Here is a 23,851-nt window from a genome sequence, read left to right on the forward strand (position 1 = left end):
ACACTCTTGGTTTTGGTTGAAAAAAAAACAAAAACAGAAGGAAGGGGAAATATATAAGGGTGCATTCACACTGAGTAAACGCTAGCTTATACTGAACATAAAACACGTTCAGAATAAGCGGCGCCTAAAGCAGCTCCATTCATTTCTATGGGAGCGGGGATACGAGCGCTCCCCATAGAAATGAATGGGCTGATTCTTTCACTCCGTGCAGTCCCATTGAAGTGAATGGGGAGTGCCGGCGTATACGGCAAGCTCTGCTCATGCCGGAGCGTACACGCCGGCACTCCCCATTCACTTCAATGGGACTGCACGGAGTGAAAGAAGCAGCCCATTCATTTCTATGGGGAGCGCTCGTATCCCCGCTCCCATAGAAATGAATGGAGCTGCTTTAGACGCCGCTTATTCTGAACGTGTTTTACGTTCAGAATAAGCTAGCGTTTACTCAGTGTGAATGCACCCTAAGACGTTCTTACACTTCTCCCTTCTCCTCCATCCAATCCTGAATTTGCCTAAAAAAATACAGGAAAATCTACAACAGAAAAAATGCAGCATTTCTGCAAGGTGGGGCCTGAGCCTAAAGTGTACGTCTAGGGATGCTTGCCGGACCCTAAGGCCCTACGGGCCGGAACCGCAGCACTAAGGCGCTGCAGGAACAATGGTGGTGTGAACGTATTGCGGTTCTTCCTGCAGCGCTTTGAACAGAAAGTTCACAGAGTTTTCCTCCACAGACTTTCTGTTACCATTATATCTTCTCAGAAGCCGCCGGCGTTTCCGTAGATATAATTGACATGCTCTGATTTTCAAAACCGCAACGGTTTTGGAAATTGCAGCGTGTCCGCCCTACGATTTTTTCCGCAAAGTGGGCATGGGTTTCGCATGAATCCCATACACTTTGCAAGTACTGTTCAACGCCGCAATTTTTCACATGGCGTTTCCAGCATAAAGGATAGAACAGTGGGCAGTGTACTAAAGATGCCGAGGCCCCCGTATGACCCCAAGTGAATATTGTGCAGAGGTCCTATGATAACGAGTGTAAGTGTACACCAGATATAATAGTAGTAACCTGGGGGCAAATATATTCCACGACCCCACTGAAGAATCTGATGATTTTGGATGAGACTCCCATCGTGCGACCAGAGATCACCGGGTCACCCTAGCGTTAATGATAGAAGTCCCATAGTGACCACCGGTGACTTCTAGGTGTAAAATACAGTGACGTGACGTGTGACTTGCAGTGACGGCTTTGGCGCACTAGTGGTCTAATAGGACTCCATTAACATGTAACATTAGTGAAGACGTCGCAGCCATCACCTCATCATAACCTGAGAGCAAAGAACTGACTTCTGACACAGACGTGGACATTGCTTTAGGACTCTTTCGCAATGTTGTCAGTAGAGCTTATCCTCAGCCATATTCCTTTCCCCAGCTTTCCCAGAGTCCTGAATGGTATGGACTTGAAAACAAGGGCAGTCTATTGCACAACTTTCACCATAAAGGAAGTTACCCAGCTTTCCCAGCAACAGTTGGGAGAAAAACCAACTGCACAGCAACATTATAAAGATAAGTGCCTATACATAGTGGACATGCCCTCTAAGAACCCCGTACTGGCCCACTGTAGCACGGTAGCCTACACGACAACACACGTGACCCAGGCAGGCTCGTCCCCTCTCTCCGTCTACTCACTTCTAGTTGCTTCAAATACGTCGTGCGCGTCCCCGAGCTCAGTAACGGCCACGAGCATGCGCGGTCACTCTCCAGGTCTCTGCTGTGAACTCTCCTGAGCCCCGCCCCTAGCCACGCCCCTCTCAGCCCGTGTTGACACCTTCCTCGTCCTACCCACAATGCATGGCGGGACCGGGGAGAGCGGTGGCTGACGGCGGCCATGTTGTGATGTGTTCGGATTACGGCCGCTTTTCCCTCCCCCTTAGTTTTCCGCGTCCGTTGCCCTGACCGGAGACTCCGCGGTGACAGAAGAGCCGTGCCGGTACCGCTCTATGTGAGAGGGAAGAGCCGGGAGCAGCATGGCCGCTCTGCTGGAAGGTAATGATCCGGGGCTGCTGCTGCCCACCTGAGGCCCGGGCCTGGGCTTAGGCCTCGGGGATCTCGTGTGTCGTTGTATTGATGTTTAGATGACGCATCGACCTTGAAGCCTTGCCTACTAATGTGAACATGTGTATATGACGTTTCTTTCCATGTATCTATGTATTGCTTGCTTCTCTATGGAGGTTTATTTACAGGGGGTTTTTATCTGTAGCTTTGTGATGGTAACAAAATATATGAGTGGCCATAATCCTAGTACACCCCTCCTCCGCTCTGACGTCGCAAATCTATGGTCGGTCACCAGCCTTTGTTTACATTACGGCAGAGACTACCGTCAGCTAGTCACTACTGCCAATCAATGGCCGCCACTGCCAATCAATGGCCGCTATGCCAATCAATGGCCGCCACTGCCAATCAATGGCCGCTATGCCAATCATTGGCCACCACAACCAATCAGTGGCCGCCACCACCAGTCAATGGTCAGACCTGTCATGTGTTGGAGTGATATGTCAACATACAACAAAGACCAACCCCTGACCAGTTGCCCATTGGTGCTGGAGCATTAGTACTGTGTAACCACAGCCAGTCATGCAGGGTCTATCTGGATCCTGTACATTGCCATGGCATCTGCACTACCCTCTGTGCTGATGAGCCTGTCCACGTCTGATAAGATGGAACAGTATTCCTGGAGCTACACTTATAGGGGTTGTAACAAGTTATCCCCCAATTGATCGGTGGGATCTGATCACTGATACCCCCCAATGACAGTCTGATTCTACCATTCTGATCAGCCGCTCCATAGAGTGAATGGAACCTCAGGGCACATCAGAATGGGGAAACCGAACCCCCAATTCTCAGTATTGGTGACCCCACAGATCAATAAGGTGTCTCTTAAAGAGGTCCCTGATTAGGGTGTATGGACATCATAGAACGGGGTTTTTCACTTTGGATCCATTCCATGACCTGAAACGGAGAGTCAATTTGTTTTTTGCCCTTTCATTTGAGTGGTCGCCATATAATACTATATTATTCCTGCAGTGGCCTGGCAGCAGTCCCAAACATCATAGGAGTGTGGGGCTCCACCGATAAGATATAGAGGGCTTATCCTGAGGAGAGGACTCTCAAAAAAAAAAAAAAAAAAAAAAAGCAGAATTTGCAGCAGAATGCTGTTGGATGACATTTGAAGTGACCGCTGAGTGCATTCTGTGACACATTCATGTCTATAGGGGCTTCTGATTCCTTCCAAGGGCACGACCAGGATAGAGTAGGTCCCAGATCAGTTCTCAGCAGGTTGTGCTCAGCGCCTGTTGTGTGAGATTCAGGTTCTCTGAGGCTTTCAGTGCAGTAACATCTCTAAGCAATGTAGATTACCATGTATCTGCAGCAAAAGTGCCTTTCCGTTTTTTGTTTTTTTTATCATAACTTTTTGTAGAAATTTCACAGGAACCAAATCTGCACAGTCCAGTAGGGATTTGTCTTGGTAGGTGTATTTGCCTTGAAATTAATCTGTAGCAAATCTGTCTTGTGTGTACTTGCCCTTCTACTAGTGATGGCCTATCCTTACAATCTATGACACCCAGAATCCCTGTAGGTCAGTGGTATGGAGACAATATGGCACCCATTATTATTTACAAGTAGGGAGCCATGTTGCTCAATCGCTGTACAAACTGTACTCTACCAACAGTGGGTGCAGGTACTGCAGTGCTGCCCCTTTGAAGTCATTGAGATGGCGCTGCAGTATCTACCCCTGACTCTACATTTTTCATGTAAACAATACAGAGAGCTGAGCTGGTGATCTGCAGGATAAGGATAGGCCATAAGTGTTAGAAACCCGGATAAGCTAAGGCCCGTGTTGCGGAAATGGTCTTTTTTTTTATTTTTTTTTTACAGAATTTGTTGTGGTTTTTTTGAGCCAAAACCAGGAGTGGATTGAGCAGAAGGTAGAGGTATAAGAGCTCCCTATATATGTCCCATTCCATTCTTGGCTTTGGCTTAAAAAAAAACAAAACAAAAAAAAAACACAACAAAATCTGCAACAAACAAACCTGCATTTCGGCAATGTGGGGCCTCAGCCTTAAAGTGAATCTTTCACGTATTCATAGATGCTCAGTATTATGTAATGCTCGAAATCTGACAGTGTATTGTCAGCTTTTCCAGTGCTGGAGATATCCACCACACCGATATCTTCCCATTTTCAGAAGAGCGGACCTTACAGCTCAGCATCATCGCGATCCCTTCTGTCAGTGGGGAGATGTCGGTGCCGAAATTAATGGCACCAATATCTCCAGTATCGGGGCACATATCGAGAAGGCCAACAGTAGACAACAAAATCTGCAACAAAAAAGCTGTGTTTTTGCAATGTGGAGCCTCGGCCTTAACGAGCACCTTTCATGTCCCCAACAAATGCGGTTTTATATACCACTAGAAAGCCGACAGTGCGCTGAATTTAGAGCACTGTCAACTTGCTCATTATGCGTGTCAGGGGGAGAAATATTGGTGCCGTTACTGATATTTCTTCACTTTCAGAAGGGCGTTCCTGACAGTCCAGCTGGCTGTGAGGTACGCTCCCCCCTGACAGTACTTTCCATAGCTTAGTACTGTTATAGGGGACATTTCTTACCGCTCATCCATGACGCTAAGCTGTGAAGATCGCCCCCAGTACTAATCTATGGCCGAGTACAGTCAGGGGAGGTGTTCCTCACAGCTTAGCGTCATTACTGGGTGGTAAGGAACACCCCATCTTAGAGTACCCTCAGGGGGACAACACTCCTCACAGCCCAGCTAGACTGTCAGGAACGCCCTTCTGACAGTGAAGACATAATGGTAATGGCACCGATATCGCTTGCCCAGGGCACATAACAGGAAAGCCAACAGTGCTCTGAATTCAGCACACTGTCGGCTTTCTAGCGGTATATAAAACCGCATGTGTCCGAGGACATGAAAGGTCCTTTTTAAGGCTAAAAATTCCAAGGTAAACACAAGTTTTTTGCTGCTTTTCTGCAGCCTTTGGAATTTCTGTTGTCATATGTGATAGCATTGGCACATATTCAGAAGCATTTCTTTCCTTGCAAGCTGAAAAAATGAAATCTTACTTTGCTGTGACCGTAAAATGCCATTTTTTTCTCCCCTGCTGTTCAGCAGTGACCACAAAACAGTGTGGTCACTGCTGAACAGCAGGGGAGAAAAAAATGTGGTCACTGTATTGCCGTCTATGGGAGATTCTCTACATCACTATTATGGAGTGTCATAGACCAGCCGCAATAGTAATATAGCGATGACAGGCCTGGGAGCTTTCATTAGGCTCTCAGCTGTCATCAGAACAGGTCGGCTCCTGCGAGCTCGTCGTGCAGGAGCTGACTTGCAACTTTAAAGGTGTGGGGACCGGCCCCGGGGCTAATTTTAAATTTGGAGGGGGAGGAAGAGGACATCTCCAGAGGGCACCTCCGCTGTAACACTTACAGCGGAGATGCCCAAACAGCTTCGGCATTACCGGAGGTGCCAGTTTCTATGGCAACTGCTCTGCAGCAGAGCCATTAGACTTATGCCCAGTTCACACATGCTGATGTGTTCCGTCTGTAAGGGTCCGCATGAGTACCCCTACGGACGGAACACAAGCGCAACTGCAAGCGCTGTGCAGTACAAGCGCACGGGCCCCATAGACTATAATGGGGTCCGTGAGCTTGCCACGCACTGCCTGCACGGAACCCATTATAGTCTATGGGCCCCGTGCGCTTGAACTGCAAAGCGCTTGCAGTTGCGCTTGTATTCCGTCCGGGAGGGTACTCATGTGGACGCCTTACGGACGGAACACATCAGCATGTGTGAATGGGCCCATACAGACATCGGGGCAGGTGCCGGGGCCGCAGCATCACCACGCTACTGCCAGGAGCATGGCGATGCTGTACTTACTGTACTTCTGCTAGCACGCCAGGAAGCAGACACACGCCGGGTGCGGGCCTGAGCTTACGTGGCCACGTCACCTGGCGTGTGACGGAGAAGTGGGGGGTGGGGTCTGCGTTCCTGCCCTGCTAGCAGAAAATGACCTTAATGACTCTAGTATAAGCCGAGGAGCACTTTTTCAGCACAAAAAACTGTGCTGAAAAACTCTGCTTATACTCGAGTATATACAGTACATTGTGATCCTTATATGGGGCTCACAATCTACATAAAAAAAAAACAAATAAAAAAAGTTCTTTAAAAATGGTAAGAATTGGAATTGGGCTAAAGGGAAGCTTAATAGTCATCAGTAGAGGCGGCTTATCCTTCTGTGGCTTTTCTGTGCAAAGCTTTGTTCAAAGATTAGAGCCCTGGATAAAAGTAGCCCACGTACGGGAACAGTGACTGGGCTGATTTCACATGTTTGTTTGTTTTTTATTATTTGGAGATTGTCAGCCCCATATAGGGCTCACAATGTTCTTTTTTTTCTATCAGTATGTCTTTGGAATAGGGAGGAAATCCACGCAAACACGGGGAGAACATACAAACTCCTTGCAGAGGTTGTCCTTGTCAGGAATTGAACCCAGGACTCCAGCGCTGCAAGGCTGCAGTGCTAACCACTGAGCCACCGTGTTGCCCCTAGCTGTTTTCACATGTGGCAGATTTGTTGCAGAAATTTTGTGACTTAGGTCAGGGTCACATGTGGCCTTGTCACAGTCTACAAAACTGTTTCATCCACAGGACCCACGGCGAAAACCAACTTGCAGGATGAACCACTATGTGCGGCATTTCATTCATCTGGTAATTTCTGCAGCATGTGTGTAGTTTTCTGCAACTGAATGTTATAGTCTAAGACATTTTTGCAACAAATCTGCTGCATGTGAATAACCCTGAACTGCTAGAGCTGTCTCTACTATGTGTGCAGTAGGTCCCATGCACACGACTGACTGCACATCTGAATTGGGGGCCGAGTTGATCACTGAATGCAGTCAGGTGACATCAGAGTGCATTCGTCTATGGGGCTTCCGGATCTGTTTCGTGGATGGTTATTGAGCAAGCCCTATTCTGTCCAGAATGGATCCAGAAGCCTTAGGGTAAGTTCACACAGGGTTTTTTGGACCAGAGGCGGTGGCCGCCTCTGGTTCGGGTCCAAAATATGGCTAGCTGCCGACTGGATGCCGGTGCAGTGCACTAGCATCCAGTCACATACTCCGCTCCGGATTAGGCCCAAATGAATGGGCTTAGTCGGGAGGAGGGAGTGTCTTCAGGTGGATGTCGTGAAAGAACGAGCATCTCGTTCCGGCTTCCGGAAAAAAGAACTGACCAGCTCCCATTGATTTCAATAGGAACCGTCTTTTTGGTCAGGATTTTGAGGCATATACGGCCTTAAAATCCTGACCAAAAATCCCCATGTGAACTTACCCTTATAAGTGTGACTCCATCATGTAATGCACTCCGATGTCACCTGACTTGGCCTCCATCTCTGATCACACTCGGGCGTGTGCATTGTCCCTTAGGGTCGCAGATAGACCTGTCAGAACCTTTGATGTGTGGATATTAAGTCTGACAAGACGCTGTCTTTTCTGGCTCCTGAAGGATTGCTCCCATAGCCCTATCATTCTGGGGACCTGAGGCTCAGGGACGGAGGATGAATAGCTTGAGCTTTTCCTTATAAATACTGATAAATTCTGAAGTTCTTCCTGCGCTTTGGGGAGAAGATGAGACGTTCCACCATGAAAGCCTGGCAGGCGCAGTTCAGACTGAGTCATTTGTTTTTTCCTGACGTTGGCATTTTCTCACCCGGAGTTTGAAGTCAACCTTGCAGGGACGTTTCTACAACTCAATCGAAATGCTATTGTTTCATCTGCTATAGTTGTGACTGTATCTACTTTATCAGCTCTTGACAGGGGTTTGACTGCTTGCTGCCGTTTCCCTATGGATTTGCTTTGAAATGTCTTCTCTTAAATGAGTTTACATGTGATTTCCCATCAGAACAAACCTCCATGGCGAAAGAAAGCTAAATAGGAAGTCTCATTGTACCGTAGGTTACTCCACAAGGAAATCCGGGGCTCTTGGGTTATGAGGTTGATCGTTCAGGGATGTGATCCCCAGCCATTACCGCCATATTGGGTTTGGTGGGGATTTATTATCCCTTTACTAGTAGCAAACCTGGAGATGGCAACATCTTATACGCTATTCAATGCTGATAGGGTTGAACTGTTGGATTTACCATGCACCCCAGTTTTCTGGCATATACGATGCGTGAAATCTGTGGCCGCAACAATTTTAGTTTAAGTACAAGGACCTACTTTATGCTGAGGTGTTTAGTGTGTCATAAACCTGGAGCAGGGGATGTCAAGATCAATCTGGAGAATGCTGGTAATCCCCATTGTACGCCTGTATAGTGTTATTAGACATCTGGCTTGTTCGCTGGGTCCACCTCTGAACATCCCCAAACATTAACAATTGGGACGGTTATAGGGGTTGACAATTGCTTATGTCTGGGAAATGGTTACCTGAGCCAGCCCCTTTGTAAAAACATGTCAATAGTGAAAATTCACACTGTATCTCGTGATCCCTGATCATGGTGTAACATTCTTGACCCAGCTGTTGGGGTTTTTGATCATATTAAAGACGACCTTTCATGAGAAATCGGCGCCGTTAGTTTCGGCACTGATCTCTGCCAACTGTCAGAAGGGCGTTCCTGACAGTCTAGTTAGGCTAGACCAGGGGTAGGGAACGTACGGCTCTCCAGCTGTTGCAAAACTACAATTCCCAGCATGCATACTTGCTCTGCTGTTCTTGGAACTCCCATAGAAGTGAATGGAGCATGATGGGAGTTGTAGTTTCACAGCAGCTGGAGAGCTGAAGGTTCCCTACCCCTGGGCTAGACCCTCCTGACAGTACTCATTCATAGCCTTATACTGTCAGGGGGTCGGTCTAACCTAGTTAGACTGTCAGGAACGCCCTTCTGACAGTGGGCAGACATCGGTGCTGAAACTTATCAGCACAGATATCTCCAACCCGGGGCCCCAGAATGGGAAAGCGACAGTGTGCTGAAGTCACTGCACCGTCGTCTTTCTAGCAGTATATAAAACCACATTTGCAGGAGGACGTGAGAGGTCCTCTTTAATAGACTTCGGCTTGTTCTCAGGTTACTGACCCTGGGCCTTGTGTGTTGCCGCATCCTTAGACCTTTATGGCATATCTAATTCATTGCTGCCTCTGATACCAATAATATTGCTGTTTTTGTCAGTGTGTAAATGATATCTTTGGAGCAATGAGGGCATACTCCCAAAAACGCATATGGTGTGATGTGTTTGAGTCTGCGATTCACAAGGGGACAATACTGTCGGATTCATCCATGTGCAGGGCCTGGTTGCTGTGCCGGGTTGTGGTGGCAAACTCCCTTTAAAGAAAACCTTTCAGAATGATTTTCTTACTGCGGCATATTGCAGTGGAGAATTTAAAGGGATTGTCTATAGGTAGGGGACAAATAGGCAGCCCCCGCACTGCTTCGCTATACAAGGATACACTTCTGTTGGCTCCGTTCCCTGTATAGTGGCCGGTGGCTCCGACTCCCGCCTTTATGTTGGAATTTACAGATCCATATTCTACTTTCTGTCAGTTTTGTATATTGTTATTAATCTTTTATACTTTTCTATTAACTTTTTAATGAGTTGTTGCTGTGGTCATCATTTCGATTGAGAGTGAATCGTGTAGCGCTGACATCCCCATCCCCCATAAGACCAGTCCCACGTCTTCCATCTTGATTAAAATGCCAATGTAGTGGACATGCTCTCTTGTAGGTGATTATAGGCTAAGATACGCCCGGGACCGTCTTAAGGCAGGGCGTATTTGTTCATAAGTGCTTTTTATATCGGCGCAATCCTTTTACAAGAAGCTCCCCAAATCCCACATGGCTCCGCTCATATCAACAACCTATACCATTCTGACATGCAGTCAATACAAAATGTATACGGGATGAATAATAATCTTCTGGCGGAGGGTGAAGGATGACTATTCATGACGGGGCTGTGTATGTGCGATCAGATGCTATCATGTCATTGATTATGTTAATGATCGCCGGTGATTGACTGATCACAACCTGATACTTTGCTTTCGGAGAGTCCTCTAGGTTTTTCATTTTTTTCCCTTCCGTTTTGCTGTTATCTTCAGTTACGCGGGAGGGGAAGGTCTGAGAACAGGGAATATACCCAGTTGCATAGCTGAAGGTCAGACAATATGGGAAGAAAGCCGCATTAAACATCTGCAATTGGTGTTGGGACTGCTTTGAATAATAGTTTGGACGTTTGACGCTTTGCCATGTACATACACGGAACCGCACCGGCGCTCCGTGCACAAGGAGACCTTAGGTAGGGGGACTTCAGGTTCCCTGTTCTCCTCATCGCTGGGGGACTTGGTCAATGAATCTTCAGCCGTCAAACTCTTCTCCCCTGTTCTGTGGTTAGGGGGATAAGTGTCCATAATGGGACAACGCCTCTAAGGCTGGAAATACACATATCGGAGGATTCTTGAAGACTGTCATATTTTACGCCAGCCCTCGGCATGAATTAAGTGCTTTCTCCCAGCAGCCTTGTGCGTAGATGCAAATCTATGGCAACTTTTTGGAAAGATTGTAAGGCCGTTGTAAAAAATTCCACCAGCAGCTGTTTAATCGTAAGGGTGCATGCACACTACGTAACGCCGGGCGTGTATGAGAGCCGTACACGCCGGCGTTACAGCAGGGCTGCCGAACACTTCCCATTCACTTCAATGGGAGCGCTCGTAACAGCGGCGTTTACGAGCGCTCCCATTGAAGTGAATGGGAAGTGTTCGGCAGCCCTGCTATAACGCCGGCGTGTACGGCTCTCATACACGCCCGGCGTTACGTAGTGTGCATGCACCCTAAGTGGCGTTACATAGATGGAAATCACTGATTTGCTCCAATTGTGAATCGTATTTTTGCTGTTGATGTTGCTTTTTTTTTGTGCCAAAACTGTTAGAATGGCACTATTTTTGGCATAAAATTTAATGGCCAAAGTTCGGGTCATTCACTCTGCGGCCAGCTTTATGTTGCTGAGTAAATGGGCCTAACCAGCTGGAAGTCTGAGGCTTCCTCTTTCCCAGCAAGATGGAGCAAGGAACTTATTTTTCAGTGTCCTTCTGTAATCTCTGTGTCCTATTGTTTTCCATGATGGAATCTGCCGCTGATTTGGACTCCGTGTGGACACCCTTAAAGGGAGTGTGTCAGCAGGAAAATGGGTATCAAATTAATGACAGTACCTTTTTAGGTCAGCTTCTACACTTTCCAAATATGTCTGTCTTATTCTGCATTGCAGCTCCATTTTCAAGTGAATTAGTTTTATTCTAATACAAATTGTAGGTTTTAGGTTTTTAGGGGCATTTCTCCTCCTGCTGGGGCTTCGCCTTCTAATCCAGATAACTGCCCCTAACTGCAGACAAAATGGTGGCGGCTGTGAGGGGCAGTTATTTAGAACAAAGAAGCTGGTGTACATTTTCGCATGGGTGCAATGACGTTGGGAGGAGGTGCCTAAATCATGGCAAGGTGCAGCTTCAAAGGAAGCGCCCCCTATGCTAGAGGAGAGGACATAAAGACCAGAATAAAAGAGCAGGGATATTCATAGCTGTGAGGTCTTGTAGGTTTTTTTTTTTTTGTTTTTTTTTTTTTTTGTCACTCTCTTCTGACTTGTGTATAGGAGAAATGATCGGGGCAGTGTTGGGTATAATGAGAACAATTTGCTCTTCACCCTAATTACATTATAGGTTTGCAGTGCTTTAAAGGATTTATTTATTTTTAAATTTTTTCAGCCACTGTTTGAGCCACAAGTTCCACTGAGCAAACAATGCAAATTGCTATTACAGTATTCTAAAGGTATTATAACCTGCTGACTGGTGAGGCCACTACTGATGCCCAGAACAGGGATCCCTTGTACTCCCTTCTCAGTGGAGCCTCTAGTGTGCGGCTGTGTCATTCACTTCTATGTGATTGTTACAAAGAGAGTGCAGCGTCTGGCGATCAATCACATAAAGAATAACCAGTTTTTCCTATCTAATGGATAGACGAAAACTAAAGTTTTTTTTTTCCTATCTAGGAAACGTATCCCCTATGCTGATAACTTGCAGATTGGTCAGAGTCCATATGTTCAGAACGTTTGTTCCACATGGATCGGTGGTCAGGCATCACGGACGCTACTCCATTTATTTTATTGGAAGATGTCTGGGCGCTGTAGTTCTATCTCCAGCTCTCCTTTTCAAATGGATGAAGCCCAACCATCACTTCATGCTGAACAGGGTGATCAAAAGTGAATGTTAGGCGGTAAAATCCGGCCTGGCAGGTGTAGAATTTGCCCAGTTTGGTTAAAAATTCCACTTTGTGAATATATCCTAAACTAGTAAAGCAACAGGTATAAGCAAAGAACAACTAAAGCCTAATCGGTGCAGGAGATCTATCAATACCAAGGTGCAAATCCTTTCTGTTTCTCTGTGCATTCGGCTTGCCAGGTTCAATGCTGCGCTATTTCCACCGTTCTCAGTAGTGATCACATAGAGTATATAGCTGGCAGCAGAGATGTTCACAGGCGGCATCGTACCTTTAATATTTCATGCATGGCTTCGTTTTCTAAGTGTTTCTGAATGATACATTTAATAGTCGTCTTAACAAGATTTCTCTCTCTTGCAGACGATGACTTTGATCAATTTGATAAGCCTGGCGCAGAAAGGTCTCGCAGACGAAGAACTAAGGATGATGACTGGGACAGGTAGTTATGTTCCTCCTCTGATAAACCATTATACAGAGACGGCATTTTGTTTTTCACTCTAAATATACATCTTATAATGAAGATGTCTTGTGCGCTATCATTGACAGCAGGTAAAGGAAAATTTGACTAATCTTAGAGAAATGCATAGCAAAGAAGCATGGCAGATGGTTTAAGGAGCTCTTCTTGTGTAAACTCTATTTGTTCCTCAGGCACTTGTCAGATTTTTCATTATTTTGAGGACTTTTAGTTTGCTTAATTCTTTCCAAACATAAGAAACTTTAGCAGCGAAAATCTGCAGGGAATTCCACAGCCGCAAATCTACACCAAATTATGTGACGTTTGGTGCAGGTTTACTTGTGGATTTCACCTGCAGAAAATAGCCAAGCACCGACAGACAAGTTACCTCCTATGGCAACACATCTCCAAACTTTGGACACCATGCAAAAGATCAAGTGCATTTCAATGTGGGTTTACAGCAGAAAACAGTCATAAGACACCTGGGGTGCCATCCCAGTACAGGATAGGGCAATGTCATTGGAATGAATCTGAAGCCCCCATGGAGTGACATCCAAGTGCATTTTCTGAAGCATGTATGTCTATAGGAGCTTCCATATCATTCCACTCCAATAACATGGTGCAGGATAGGACCTGTTCTATAATCCATGTCATTGGAATGGATCTGAAGCCCCCATGGAGTGACATCTGAGTGGATTTTGTTATCCATTAGCTTCTATGTAGTCTTCAGATCCATTCCAATGACCTGGATAATTATAGAGCAGGTCCTATTCTGCTCCGTGTCAACAGAACGTGTTGGAAGCCCCCATGAACATGAAGGCAACACCAGATGCACTCAGATGTCACTCCCAAGTATCATCTGACTGTATCCACTGCAAACTCAGTCATACATTGGGACGCACTCAGTCATGTACATGGAGCCTTAGGGCTAGTTCACACGGGGCATGGAATGGCATATTTTGGTCGTGATTTTGATGTGGGAAGCCGCGTCAGAATAGGATCAAAATTCACCTGCCGCGACTGTTGCTGCTCCTGACAGTCGTGGCTTCCAACTCTGGAGTAGGCCCTAAGGAATAGGCCTAGCCCGGAGGATGCTGCCACGAGGCGGACACCAGGGCTGAATCAGCTGCGGAATCCGCCTGAAGAAAGGACAGCACACTACTTTTTTCCGGTGGCGGGAACAAACCGCTAGCATAGACCTCTATTGTGAGGGGGCGGATTTTGAGGAGGATTCAGCGCCAAAATCCGCCTCCTCTTGCTCCATGTGAATGAGCCCTAAGAGTTGATATTTCGTCCTGTATGACCGCTGTATCCTCTGATCGCGTGTAATGGTTGCTTATGATGAGATGTCACCACAGAGTGCTGGCCAAAAATGGGTAACTGAGATCGGCAAGAAAGCCGCAGAAGCACCAGGACATGAAGAGTTGTATTTTAAATAAAGTTGTAGCTGTTTTCAAGGGTGAATTTTAAATCCTCACCATATAATATTCACCCAGGCTATTACAGATTTTTATATAATCTCATTCATTTCTGATTCACAAATCTGAATGGAAAATGCCTAGCAACTCCTTCATCATTTTAGTTAGTGAGCCCTTGCTTATAACCGCAGCTACAGTCTTTCCTTTTCTATCATCCCTCCTTTACCAGTTGGGAATAGCGACTCCTATCCGTCCCCCATGGAAAAAGGCTGTGACCTTATTATCTTGTAATGTGACACAGTGTGTCCTGTATTCTGGCTTCATGTATGTGACATGACTGAGGATGCCCTTGGGCAATTTTTCTTTGTTTTATAATATACCTTGTACCTAAAGCACTGTAACTTGTACACTGTCCTTTCCATGTGCTATGTATCAACCAGTGTGTCCGTGTTGATTGTATAAAATCTTTTATGGCCAGCCATGGTTACATAATTTCTCAATAAAGATTTAAAAAAAAAAAAAAAAAAATTACATAGCATATCCAGTTTGTACAAACATACTATAAATGTTGAATCTGCTGAAATGGCCTTCAGAAATCAGGAAGTGACAAGGAGCTCATGATATGGAGTCTTGTTTAGGAATCGTATTAATATTCCATCCTATTCAACTGTCCAACGTTACAGTAGAGCTCTCCTTAAATTCCCTGCTGACTCTGTCACTGTATACACTGCAAAGCTGGTAGGTGAACTCCAGAAAAGCAGAAACACCAACTTATTGGGACTGCAGCAGCCTTTAAAGGGATATTAAGCCACTAAAATTAGGCCACTTTCTGCTGTTCACCTAGCAATTTTTCAATGTAGGACCAATGCTGGACCTTCTTGGCACATGAGAACACTCCCAGGACCTTCTGGGACTTATGAGAACAGTCAAGCAGTGCTGCGCTATAGCGTTCCCGAACTCCCATAGAGGAGAATGGAAACTACTCCCAGCTCCCCTCCATGGGAGCAGCATTGCTTGACTGTTCTCATAATAGGGGTCGGGTTGGGGAGCAGCAATTCCCATCTCGGCAGGAATTTTCTTAAAGAAGAGGTTCTCCCTTGCTTTGTGAGTGGCATCGTATCAGCACGGGACCTTTATGGCTCTCCTTCCTGGGAATCGTGCTTTCAGATAGATATGTCTTTTTAATATTTTGTGCCACTGGTTATAGTGTAATAAATTTAGTAATTTTGCTTAATTTATATGTTTTATTTTTCAGTGAACTGGAAGATGATCTTCTTGAGGAGGACTTCTTACCTGGGAAGAAGGTAAACTATGAATATCTTACTGTACATTTTAGAGGATATGAAAGATCCTTGGGCACATGAGCTTTTTTATCCTTCTAGACTAGAAATCTGACTATGCACTGAATTCAGCGTACAGACAACTTTCCAATTATGTGCCCTGGGGTTGGAGATATTGGTGCCGATACAGATATCTCTTCACTGTCAGAAGGGCGTTCCTGACAGTCTAGCTGAGCTTTGAGGAACGCCGACCCGACAGTACTCGTCCATAGTCCTATACTGTTAGAGGAGGCGTTCATTACCGCTCAGCAATGATTCTAAGCTGTGAGTCTATGGGTGAGTACAGCGAGAGTGGGTATTCCTCATAGCTTAGTGCCATTGCTGGGCAGTAAGGAACACTCCCTCTGACAGTACAGCTCTATGGACGAGTACAGTCAGGGGGCCATTCCTCACAGCTCAACTAGAATGTCGGGAACGCGCTGCTGACAGTGTGCAGAGATCGATAACGGCACCGATGACTCCAGCCTGGGGCACATAACGGGAAAGCCGACTTGTGCGCTGAATTCAGTGCACTGTCGATTTTCTAGCGGTATATAAAACCGCAAGTTCCTGAGAACTTGAAATTTTGACTTTGAGGTTACTGCAGTCTTGTAATACAGGATTTCTGAACTACAATGAGTGACTCTTGATCTGTTTCTTGTTCTCTAGACTTCTCTTGATCTGTCAGATGAAGAACTTAATGATGATCTTCTCCAGAGTGATGACGAGGAGATGGACTTGGTCAATTACAGGTATAGGTTTTTACCATCAATCACTTTTTGCTCACTGCTCATCTTGAGTTGTTCTCTGCGCTATTTTTACAGGGATCCTAAAAGATCTTTGAAGCGCTAACGATGATTTAGTATATGGAAAACAGTTTCAACTGAAAATATTCCTCTGCCTTGCTACCATTTTCCTTGTCCTATATCTGTTTATCAGCTATATTTCTATCATAAACTATATATAGGATTTTAGGATTCTGTTGTGAACATGGATATGATATGGAAGATATTGAAAAATCTCACCAAAAATTTCCTAAAAACATTGGTTTAAGAAATAAAAACATTCTCTGATGACACATTCCCTTTAATTATTGTAATTGCTTTAGAAAGCCCCTGCTACCCCAGTGACCAGTAGGTCCATCCCATCCGCCCCTCCTTATGTCTATCATCCTGAGTTTGTAAACAGCAGTGACCTCTCACCTTTTTCAGTGGAAAAATGTCATTAGTCAAAAGGGATCTGTCACCATAAGTATAAAACTGAGCATTAACTGCTTATTATGGTCCACTTGGAAGGTAGGGGTGGGCTCCGCGTTCAGTAATTTTTTTTTTTTTTTAACCTTTCCTGAGGATTTAGTGATGGTTGTTCTCTGTGGGGACTGCTCCTTTTACTTTATTAACCCCTTCCCGCCGATGGCATTTTTTGAATTTAGTTTTTCGTTTTTGACTCCCCTCCTTCTAAACCCCATAACTTTTTTATTTCTCCGCTCCCAGAGCCATATGAGGTCTTAATTTTTGCGGGACAAATTTTTCTTCATGATGCCACCATTAATTATTTTATATAATGTACTGGGAGGCAGGAAAAAAATTCAGAATGGGGTGGATTTGAAGAAAAAATGCATTTCTGCGACTTTCTTACGGGCTTTGGTTTTACGGCGTTCACTGTGCAGCCAAAATGACGTCCCCTGTATTCTGTTTCTCGGTATGGTTCCAGGGATATGGTTTTATTTACATTTTGACCCTTAAAAAAAATCCAAAACTGTGTTAAAAAATTTTTTTTCTAAAAGTCGCCATATTCCGGCGGCCGTAACTTTTTTATACGTAAGTGTACGGGGATGCATAGGGCGTCTTTTTTTGCGGGCCAGGTGTACTTTTTGGTTCTACCATTTTCGGGAAATGCTATTGCTTTGATCACTTTTTATTCAAATTTTTATCAGAATCAAAACAGTGAAAAAACGGCGGTTTGACACTTTTGACTATTTTTCCCGCTACGGCGTTTACCGAACAGGAAAAATATTTTTATAGATTTGTAGAGCGGGCGATTTCGGACGCGGGGATACCTAACATGTATATGTTTCACAGTTTTTAACTATTTTTATATGTGTTCTAGGGAAAGGGGGGTGATTTGAACTTTTAATACTTTTTATATTTTTTTATATTTTTTTTTACTTTTTTTTTTTTATTTTGCATTTATTAGACTCCCTAGGGGTGTTGAACCCCAGGGGGTCTGATCACTAATGCAATGCATTACAATGCTAATGCATTGCAAAAAATCATCCTCTCTTTTGCAGGCTGCATAGATCAGCCTGCAAAAGAGACAATTTGCAGACAAGCCTGGGAGCCTTGTACAGGCTCCCGGCTGTCATGGCAACATGACGTTGGCCCTGGAGCATGCTCCAGGAGCCGGCAATCCCGGACAAAATGGCGGCGCCCATGCGCCGCCGGGAAAATGGCGCCTCCGGCACCTTTGACTTCGGCGCCGGAGGGGTTAATGCCTCCGATCGGTCCGGGGACCGATCGGAGGCATTAGAGCCGGTTGTCTACTGCTTAAAGCAGTAGACACCCGGCGGCTATGGCGGCCGCCCGGCTCCCGGGCGGTCGCCATAGTTACAGACCCGACATGCGCCGTACTATTACGGCGCATGTCGGGAAGGGGTTAAATATATTTATTACTGAGGGCCTAGCATAGTGCTTGTTTTATATTATTTCTTTTTATATTCCAGTAGATAACTTTACAACATAAAATTACTATTAGAAATCTAAAAATAAGATTTCCTAGTAACCTTTCAAAGCGTTGTCCAGTTTATTATCGTGGATGAAGCTAGGTCATCAGTAAGAGATCATTTGGGGTGCAACACTTAAGACCCCCGCTGATTAGATGTTTGACTGTTAACATTGCACATGGTCTTCGGATTCCTAGTGGCCGTGCCATGTAATTACATCTTCGTCTTATTCACGTCTGTGGGATGAGACTGTAATTACATTGCACACCTGCGATAGAATGGAGGACGTGCACTATGAACAGAGAAGGGATCATGGCCCTCACATATGCACTGCTGGGCATTGAAGGTCCCAGGTGTCAGACTCCCAAGGATCTCTTAGGGTAAGTTCACATGGAGTTTTTTGGTCAGGGTTTTGAGGCCGTGTCTGCCTCAAAACCCTGACCAAAAAGACGGCTCCCATTGATTTTCCAGGAGACGTTTCTTCCAACTCCCGGAAAAAAGAAGCGAGGTGCTCATTCTTCAGGCCGAGTCCCCTCGCAATCCGGCCTGAAGAAACTCCCCTCCTCCGGACTAGGCCCATTCATTGGGCCTAATCTGGGGCGGAGTGCGCGGCTGGTGCAGTGCACCGACTTTCAGTCACGGCTACCCGGTTTTTGGTTTTGGATCGGAACCTGAGGTGGGCTCCGCCTCAGGTTCCAATCCAAAAAAACCCATGTGAACTTACCCTTAGGGGAGACTTATCCTAAATAAGAACTGGCAATTCCTTCAGAGGGCGTCTGTCAGCAGTAAATTGGTCATAAACCTAATCCCGGTACCTTGTAGAGATGATTTTACAGTTTCCAAATATGCCTCTCTTGTTCAGCTTTGGAGCCCCATTTTCATATAAATCGCCACTTTATTCATATCTATGTCTCCAAAGTCCTTTCTCTCATTGCTTTTGAATAAAACTGTTTTTTAGATGAAAATGGGGCTCTGAAGCTGAATAACAAAGGTCCATTTGGAAACTGTAGGCAAGGCAATATATTGCTGACAGGCTCCCTTTAAAGGGGTTTTCTGGGAGTTATATATTGTTGATCTGTCCTAAGTATAGTATATATGATTGATGTGACTCTTCACAGAATATCATCTATATTAGCTGTGTATTGCGTTCACTTGGATGGGGGGCTGCCGTGACGTTACTGACTTGTGAAGGGGAAATGTTGTTTCCCCCGACACCACTACTGCTTCAAGCAGCTGAACCCTGGAGGGTGCTGGGTGTCAGACTCCCATTGATATTGATCACCTATCCCAAAAGATATACAACATCTAGATAACCTCCTATAACCGCACTAAATTAGATCCGTTTTTTTTATTGCAGTGGTCAAGGAGTCACGGTCAGTCTTAATGCTACCGCTGGTGAAATGTCCTCCTTTGAGCTTTCCAAAAGCATGAATGAAGAGCCCATAGCAGAGGAAGCAGAATTTGAGGAAGAGGAGGCCGAGGGAGTTTATGAGGAAACTGAGGAACTGGAAGCTGACCCTGAAGATTTGGGCGAAGCCTACGAAGAAAACTATGCCGAGGTAGCCGATGAACAGGTGGAATATGAAGAAGAAGAAACCACGGATGAGGTGCTAGACCTTGAGATCAACGAACCCCTGGATGAATTTCAAGTAAGTCGTCTTGTCTCTCAGCCGATCAGGGGTTTTGGGTTCGAGGACAAGTTGATATCTATTCACATCCATTGGGAGAGATGAAAATTAGACCTATTATCAGTGGCTACCAGTTTCTTTATCTAGATGGTGACAAACTTTACGTTGACAGCTTGTTTGTCGCTCGCTGGCGGTCCTTTGTCATGCGAGATGGCAGGAGAGAATCATGACCTTGAGGGTTGTATCCTCCTGGATGAAAACCGCTTTGTGTTCTGAGGTCCACTCGCAATTGTTCACACTGTTTAATGCAAAAGCTATTATCCAGGCTTTTGAACAAGATCTGATAAAGTCATCTAAAGCTAAAAGATTATTGACTTCCTAAAGACATCTTTAAGGTGCTTACTCTGAGGGAATGATTGATTGCTTTCGCCGGTCATTTCTGTAACTAATAGCTGTCCAGGGCTGAATGAAGAGATTGAAGATCCATGTTTAGCCACAGAGATAATAGCTTTATATATGGAATAGAAAAAAATGCCGCCTTTGTGCTGTGACTTGTGTAATGTATGATTAAGGACCTGTTCACAGTATGTCTTGGCCTTGTGCTCAGCATATGTGTCTGGAAATCTCCTGGTGGTATATACGGGCCTCCATTCATCCATGTGCCAAAAGAGCATTGTATTGTGGGCACCAAGCTTTTTTCTTTTTTTTTTTTTTTTCCTTAAAACCATACACCACGTCATAGGTTTTTGTTACAATCAGAACCTGTTAGCGTCAGACTTGCTTCCATTAGAGGTATACATTGGGAGATCCACCCAGCGTATACCTCCAACATAAAGTGCTTTTGCTTTACAAAGTCTATATTTGGGATTCTCCTTGGTTTATACCTATCAGGTTCTTCTAGTTTTGCTCAGTCTTTTCATAATCCATTAATCTGGGAAGAATTTTCTTCTTGGGGAAGATGTGTTTTTGTGTACGGGTATTGGTTGTTACTTATGAGATGTTATTTGTATTTTTGACATTAATTAAACTTAAATATAACATTTTTTATAATTAGATGTGTAGTGTGTCACCTATTCTTTTACGTGGGAATTAAAGGGGTTGTCCCATCACAAGGATCCTATCTATACTGCTAGATTATGTGGATTTAAGACTTTTCCTAAATACATTGCTTTATCAAAACTTCTTTGTTTGGCCACTTCATTGTTTACACAACGTTTCCATAACCACAGACCTAGGGATGATCTTATCTCCGCCCAGGACAAGTGACGTAGCTCCCTGCTCTCAGGAGGGAGGGGGAGCTGAGTGCTCAGAGCAGCTTGTATTTCTGAGCTTATCTCTCCGCCCAGGACAAGTGACGTAGCTCCCTGCTCTCAGGAAGGAGGGGGAGCTGAGTGCTCGGGACTCGGGAGCAGCTTGTATTTCTGAGCTATCTCCCTCCTCCAGTTATCGGTCGGCTAATTGATTTTTGCTAAAAAAGGGCTGAGACAGGGAGTCTGTTACCTCTGTATGTAACACAGACCTAAAACTGAGTTTATTACAAGCTTACTGTAGCATGTAAATTTGGGATTCTCATCACTTATCAAATCCAGCTCTGCTACATCAGCTTTATATAGTGCATCTTCCAGTGTTACTGTGCGAATTTATTTACAACCATCCCTCATTGCTGACTGCAAACATGTACTGCTATGAAGAGAGATAGCGGAGCTTTGCCTGGGAGACAGCAAGTGAAACCCCGCCCACCATATTACCGAGAAAACCAGGAAGTGAACAGATCACACAGCCTGCAAGGTGGTGAACAGGGGAGTTGGGAATACCCCTTTAAGTCACTAGCTTTTTTAATGAACAATGCTAGGTTCACAGTAGCATTTGCTTGTCTCCATCCCGGATTATGCTTAAATAGTCCTCCTTGCAGGACTTCACTCCACTGATTTCAGTGTACAATCGAAGGCCCCATTATAGTCTATAAGGTCTGTGGGTTTCCTTGTGTAACCGCTTTAAGTGGATAGGGATTCTGTCATGCAGACCTAAAGGGTGGAAACCCCAGCGCTAGTTTGAACCTAGCATTTGAGTACTGCTCCGGACTGACCAAGACTGTCAGCCATTTATGAAGTTTGAGTCGGGCGGAGGAAAAATAGTAGCGGGGGAGTCAGTGGTGAGGCCTATCAACTCCACAGCCCTGGGATTATCAAGTGTTCTGGATTATTGGATGGTCAAGACAAAGTATGGGAAGTATATTGGTAATTGTCAGCTATTTCCCTGTATGATCTTATCTCACAAAACTATATATGAATCTGACCAGCTCCTCCTGCTCTATAACATGCTGCCTGTGGATTAGACTGCATTAGATATCAAAAGTTCCCTTTAAGAGACATTTGCCGTATCCCCCTCTCTACTGCACAATACAGCACTGGGTTGGTCTTCCTGGTAGCTGGGACTGGAAGTGCTGAAGGCGCGTGTCAGCATGTTCAGTGAATAACAAAGCCGGATCTCCTTAAAAGTGTGGAGGTTTTGACTTTTTTTGCAATAAGCACATTTGAGTGTGGTTTCCATTCATCAGAGACCTCCAATAAATGCAAAGTTGTTTTTAATGTCTAAAGTATGTCCCTTTTAATATTGTGCGTCTTGCCTTTAAGGATGAAGAAGTCTCTCAATCCTACAAGAGACAGAAGGTTATTGAAGAGCAACAACAATATGTGGAAGATCCAGTTGAAGATGTACAGGAACTGGAACAACAGGACCTTGTGACTGAATCTGATGAGGTACGTTTCGTACAGAGGCATCTTTATCATAGGAAGGTCCCATTTCACATTGTAGTTTGATGGGGTTCCACTGTTGATCACCAGGGCAGGGTCCTGTGTCCCCGTGACTGGAGGAGTGGACAAGCATGTGTACTACGCTAAACTCAGTCTTTGTGGGACTGCTGGTGATGGCCTATTGCTGTGCCGATAGACTTTGAATGTAGCTGCAGCACAAGCTTCACCACTTCTCCTTTCAAACAGGATACAGGACTCCATTTAGAATCACTGTAAGGTGTAGAACTCACATTATATAAATTATTTTTTGCTATTGTGTCAGTGGGTATGTGGTGAACATTTTTGTAATATACTTTATTAACCTATCAAACTTCCTTTTAATAGGGGCCACACGGTGGCTCAGTGGTTAGCACTGCAGCGCTGGAGTCCTGGTGTTCAAACCCCGCCAAGGGCAGAAAACCATCTGGAGTTTGTATGTTCTCCCCGTGTTTGCATGGATTTCCATCCCATATTCCAAAGACATACTGATAGGGAGAAAAAAAAAAAGAAAAAAGTACATTGTGAGCTCTATGTGGGGCTCACAATCTACATTTAAAAAAAAAAAAACCAAAACCTTTTAATAGAAAGCAGGCTCTAAATCTTCCATTAGCAATGCTCTAACTAAGCACTACCAGGGAGACTGTATGTACACCTGTACCCAATGCAGTATAGAGAGCTTGAGGCATTTACCAAAGGGGTGATGGTCACTTCAAATGGTACTAGCTTTACAACAACTAGAGATACCATTAGTTAAAAACACAGGCCCAGATTTCCTATTAGACAGTCCAAAAAGTCATTCTGCAAGTACGCCAGATTTATCACAGTGACTAAACTTGGATTATAAATCTGGTATATGTTTAGACTGACTAGGATGCATTTATACCACCTTTTAGTTAACTCACTTTGTGGTAGAATTTTTCAACACTATTTAGGCGCATCATTCAACACCTACATCTCGAAAATGTCTGAAAATTCTAGCCCAACCTAGATACGCCATATTTATATCAGTGCCTAGTCTAAACCACAGTAGTAAATCGGGGCCAAGGTCAGGAATGTTATTTCATATACAGCACAAGCTGCTGCATATAGTAAAGTTCCTGACTGTGTTTTTAACTAGAGATATATCTTTACAGCTATAAGAATCTCAGCTTTCTTGTGATGCCAGAACCACTTTACTGGGTGGTATAAAACTGGAGCTA

At 44.8% G+C, this 23,851-nt stretch overlaps 2 protein-coding genes and 1 long non-coding RNA gene across 3 annotated transcripts in view; 2 read left to right on the forward strand and 1 right to left on the reverse strand.

Annotated features, from left to right (window-relative positions):
- Positions 1–1,733, reverse strand: part of CNPY1 (canopy FGF signaling regulator 1) — a 122,445-nt gene extending 120,712 nt beyond the window's left edge. Inside the window, exon 1 of the mRNA XM_075271551.1 lies at positions 1,684–1,733. The gene's annotated coding sequence lies outside the window, so the exon portion shown is untranslated. The remainder of the gene's footprint in view (positions 1–1,683) is intronic.
- Positions 1–23,851, forward strand: part of LOC142200886 (uncharacterized) — a 615,073-nt gene that overhangs the window by 513,896 nt on the left and 77,326 nt on the right. The window lies entirely within an intron of this gene.
- The window catches only part of RBM33 (RNA binding motif protein 33), an 89,418-nt gene continuing 67,422 nt past the window's right edge, over positions 1,856–23,851 (forward strand). The window contains exons 1-6 of the mRNA XM_075271517.1: positions 1,856–2,040; positions 12,680–12,758; positions 15,447–15,495; positions 16,180–16,262; positions 19,590–19,881; positions 22,494–22,619. Coding sequence (XP_075127618.1) covers positions 2,022–2,040; positions 12,680–12,758; positions 15,447–15,495; positions 16,180–16,262; positions 19,590–19,881; positions 22,494–22,619 — 648 coding nt within the window. The 5' untranslated portion in view covers positions 1,856–2,021. The remainder of the gene's footprint in view (positions 2,041–12,679; positions 12,759–15,446; positions 15,496–16,179; positions 16,263–19,589; positions 19,882–22,493; positions 22,620–23,851) is intronic.

The sequence above is a fragment of the Leptodactylus fuscus genome, chromosome 4 (assembly GCF_031893055.1).
Source record: "Leptodactylus fuscus isolate aLepFus1 chromosome 4, aLepFus1.hap2, whole genome shotgun sequence".
In the NCBI taxonomy this organism is placed as follows: domain Eukaryota; kingdom Metazoa; phylum Chordata; class Amphibia; order Anura; family Leptodactylidae; genus Leptodactylus; species Leptodactylus fuscus.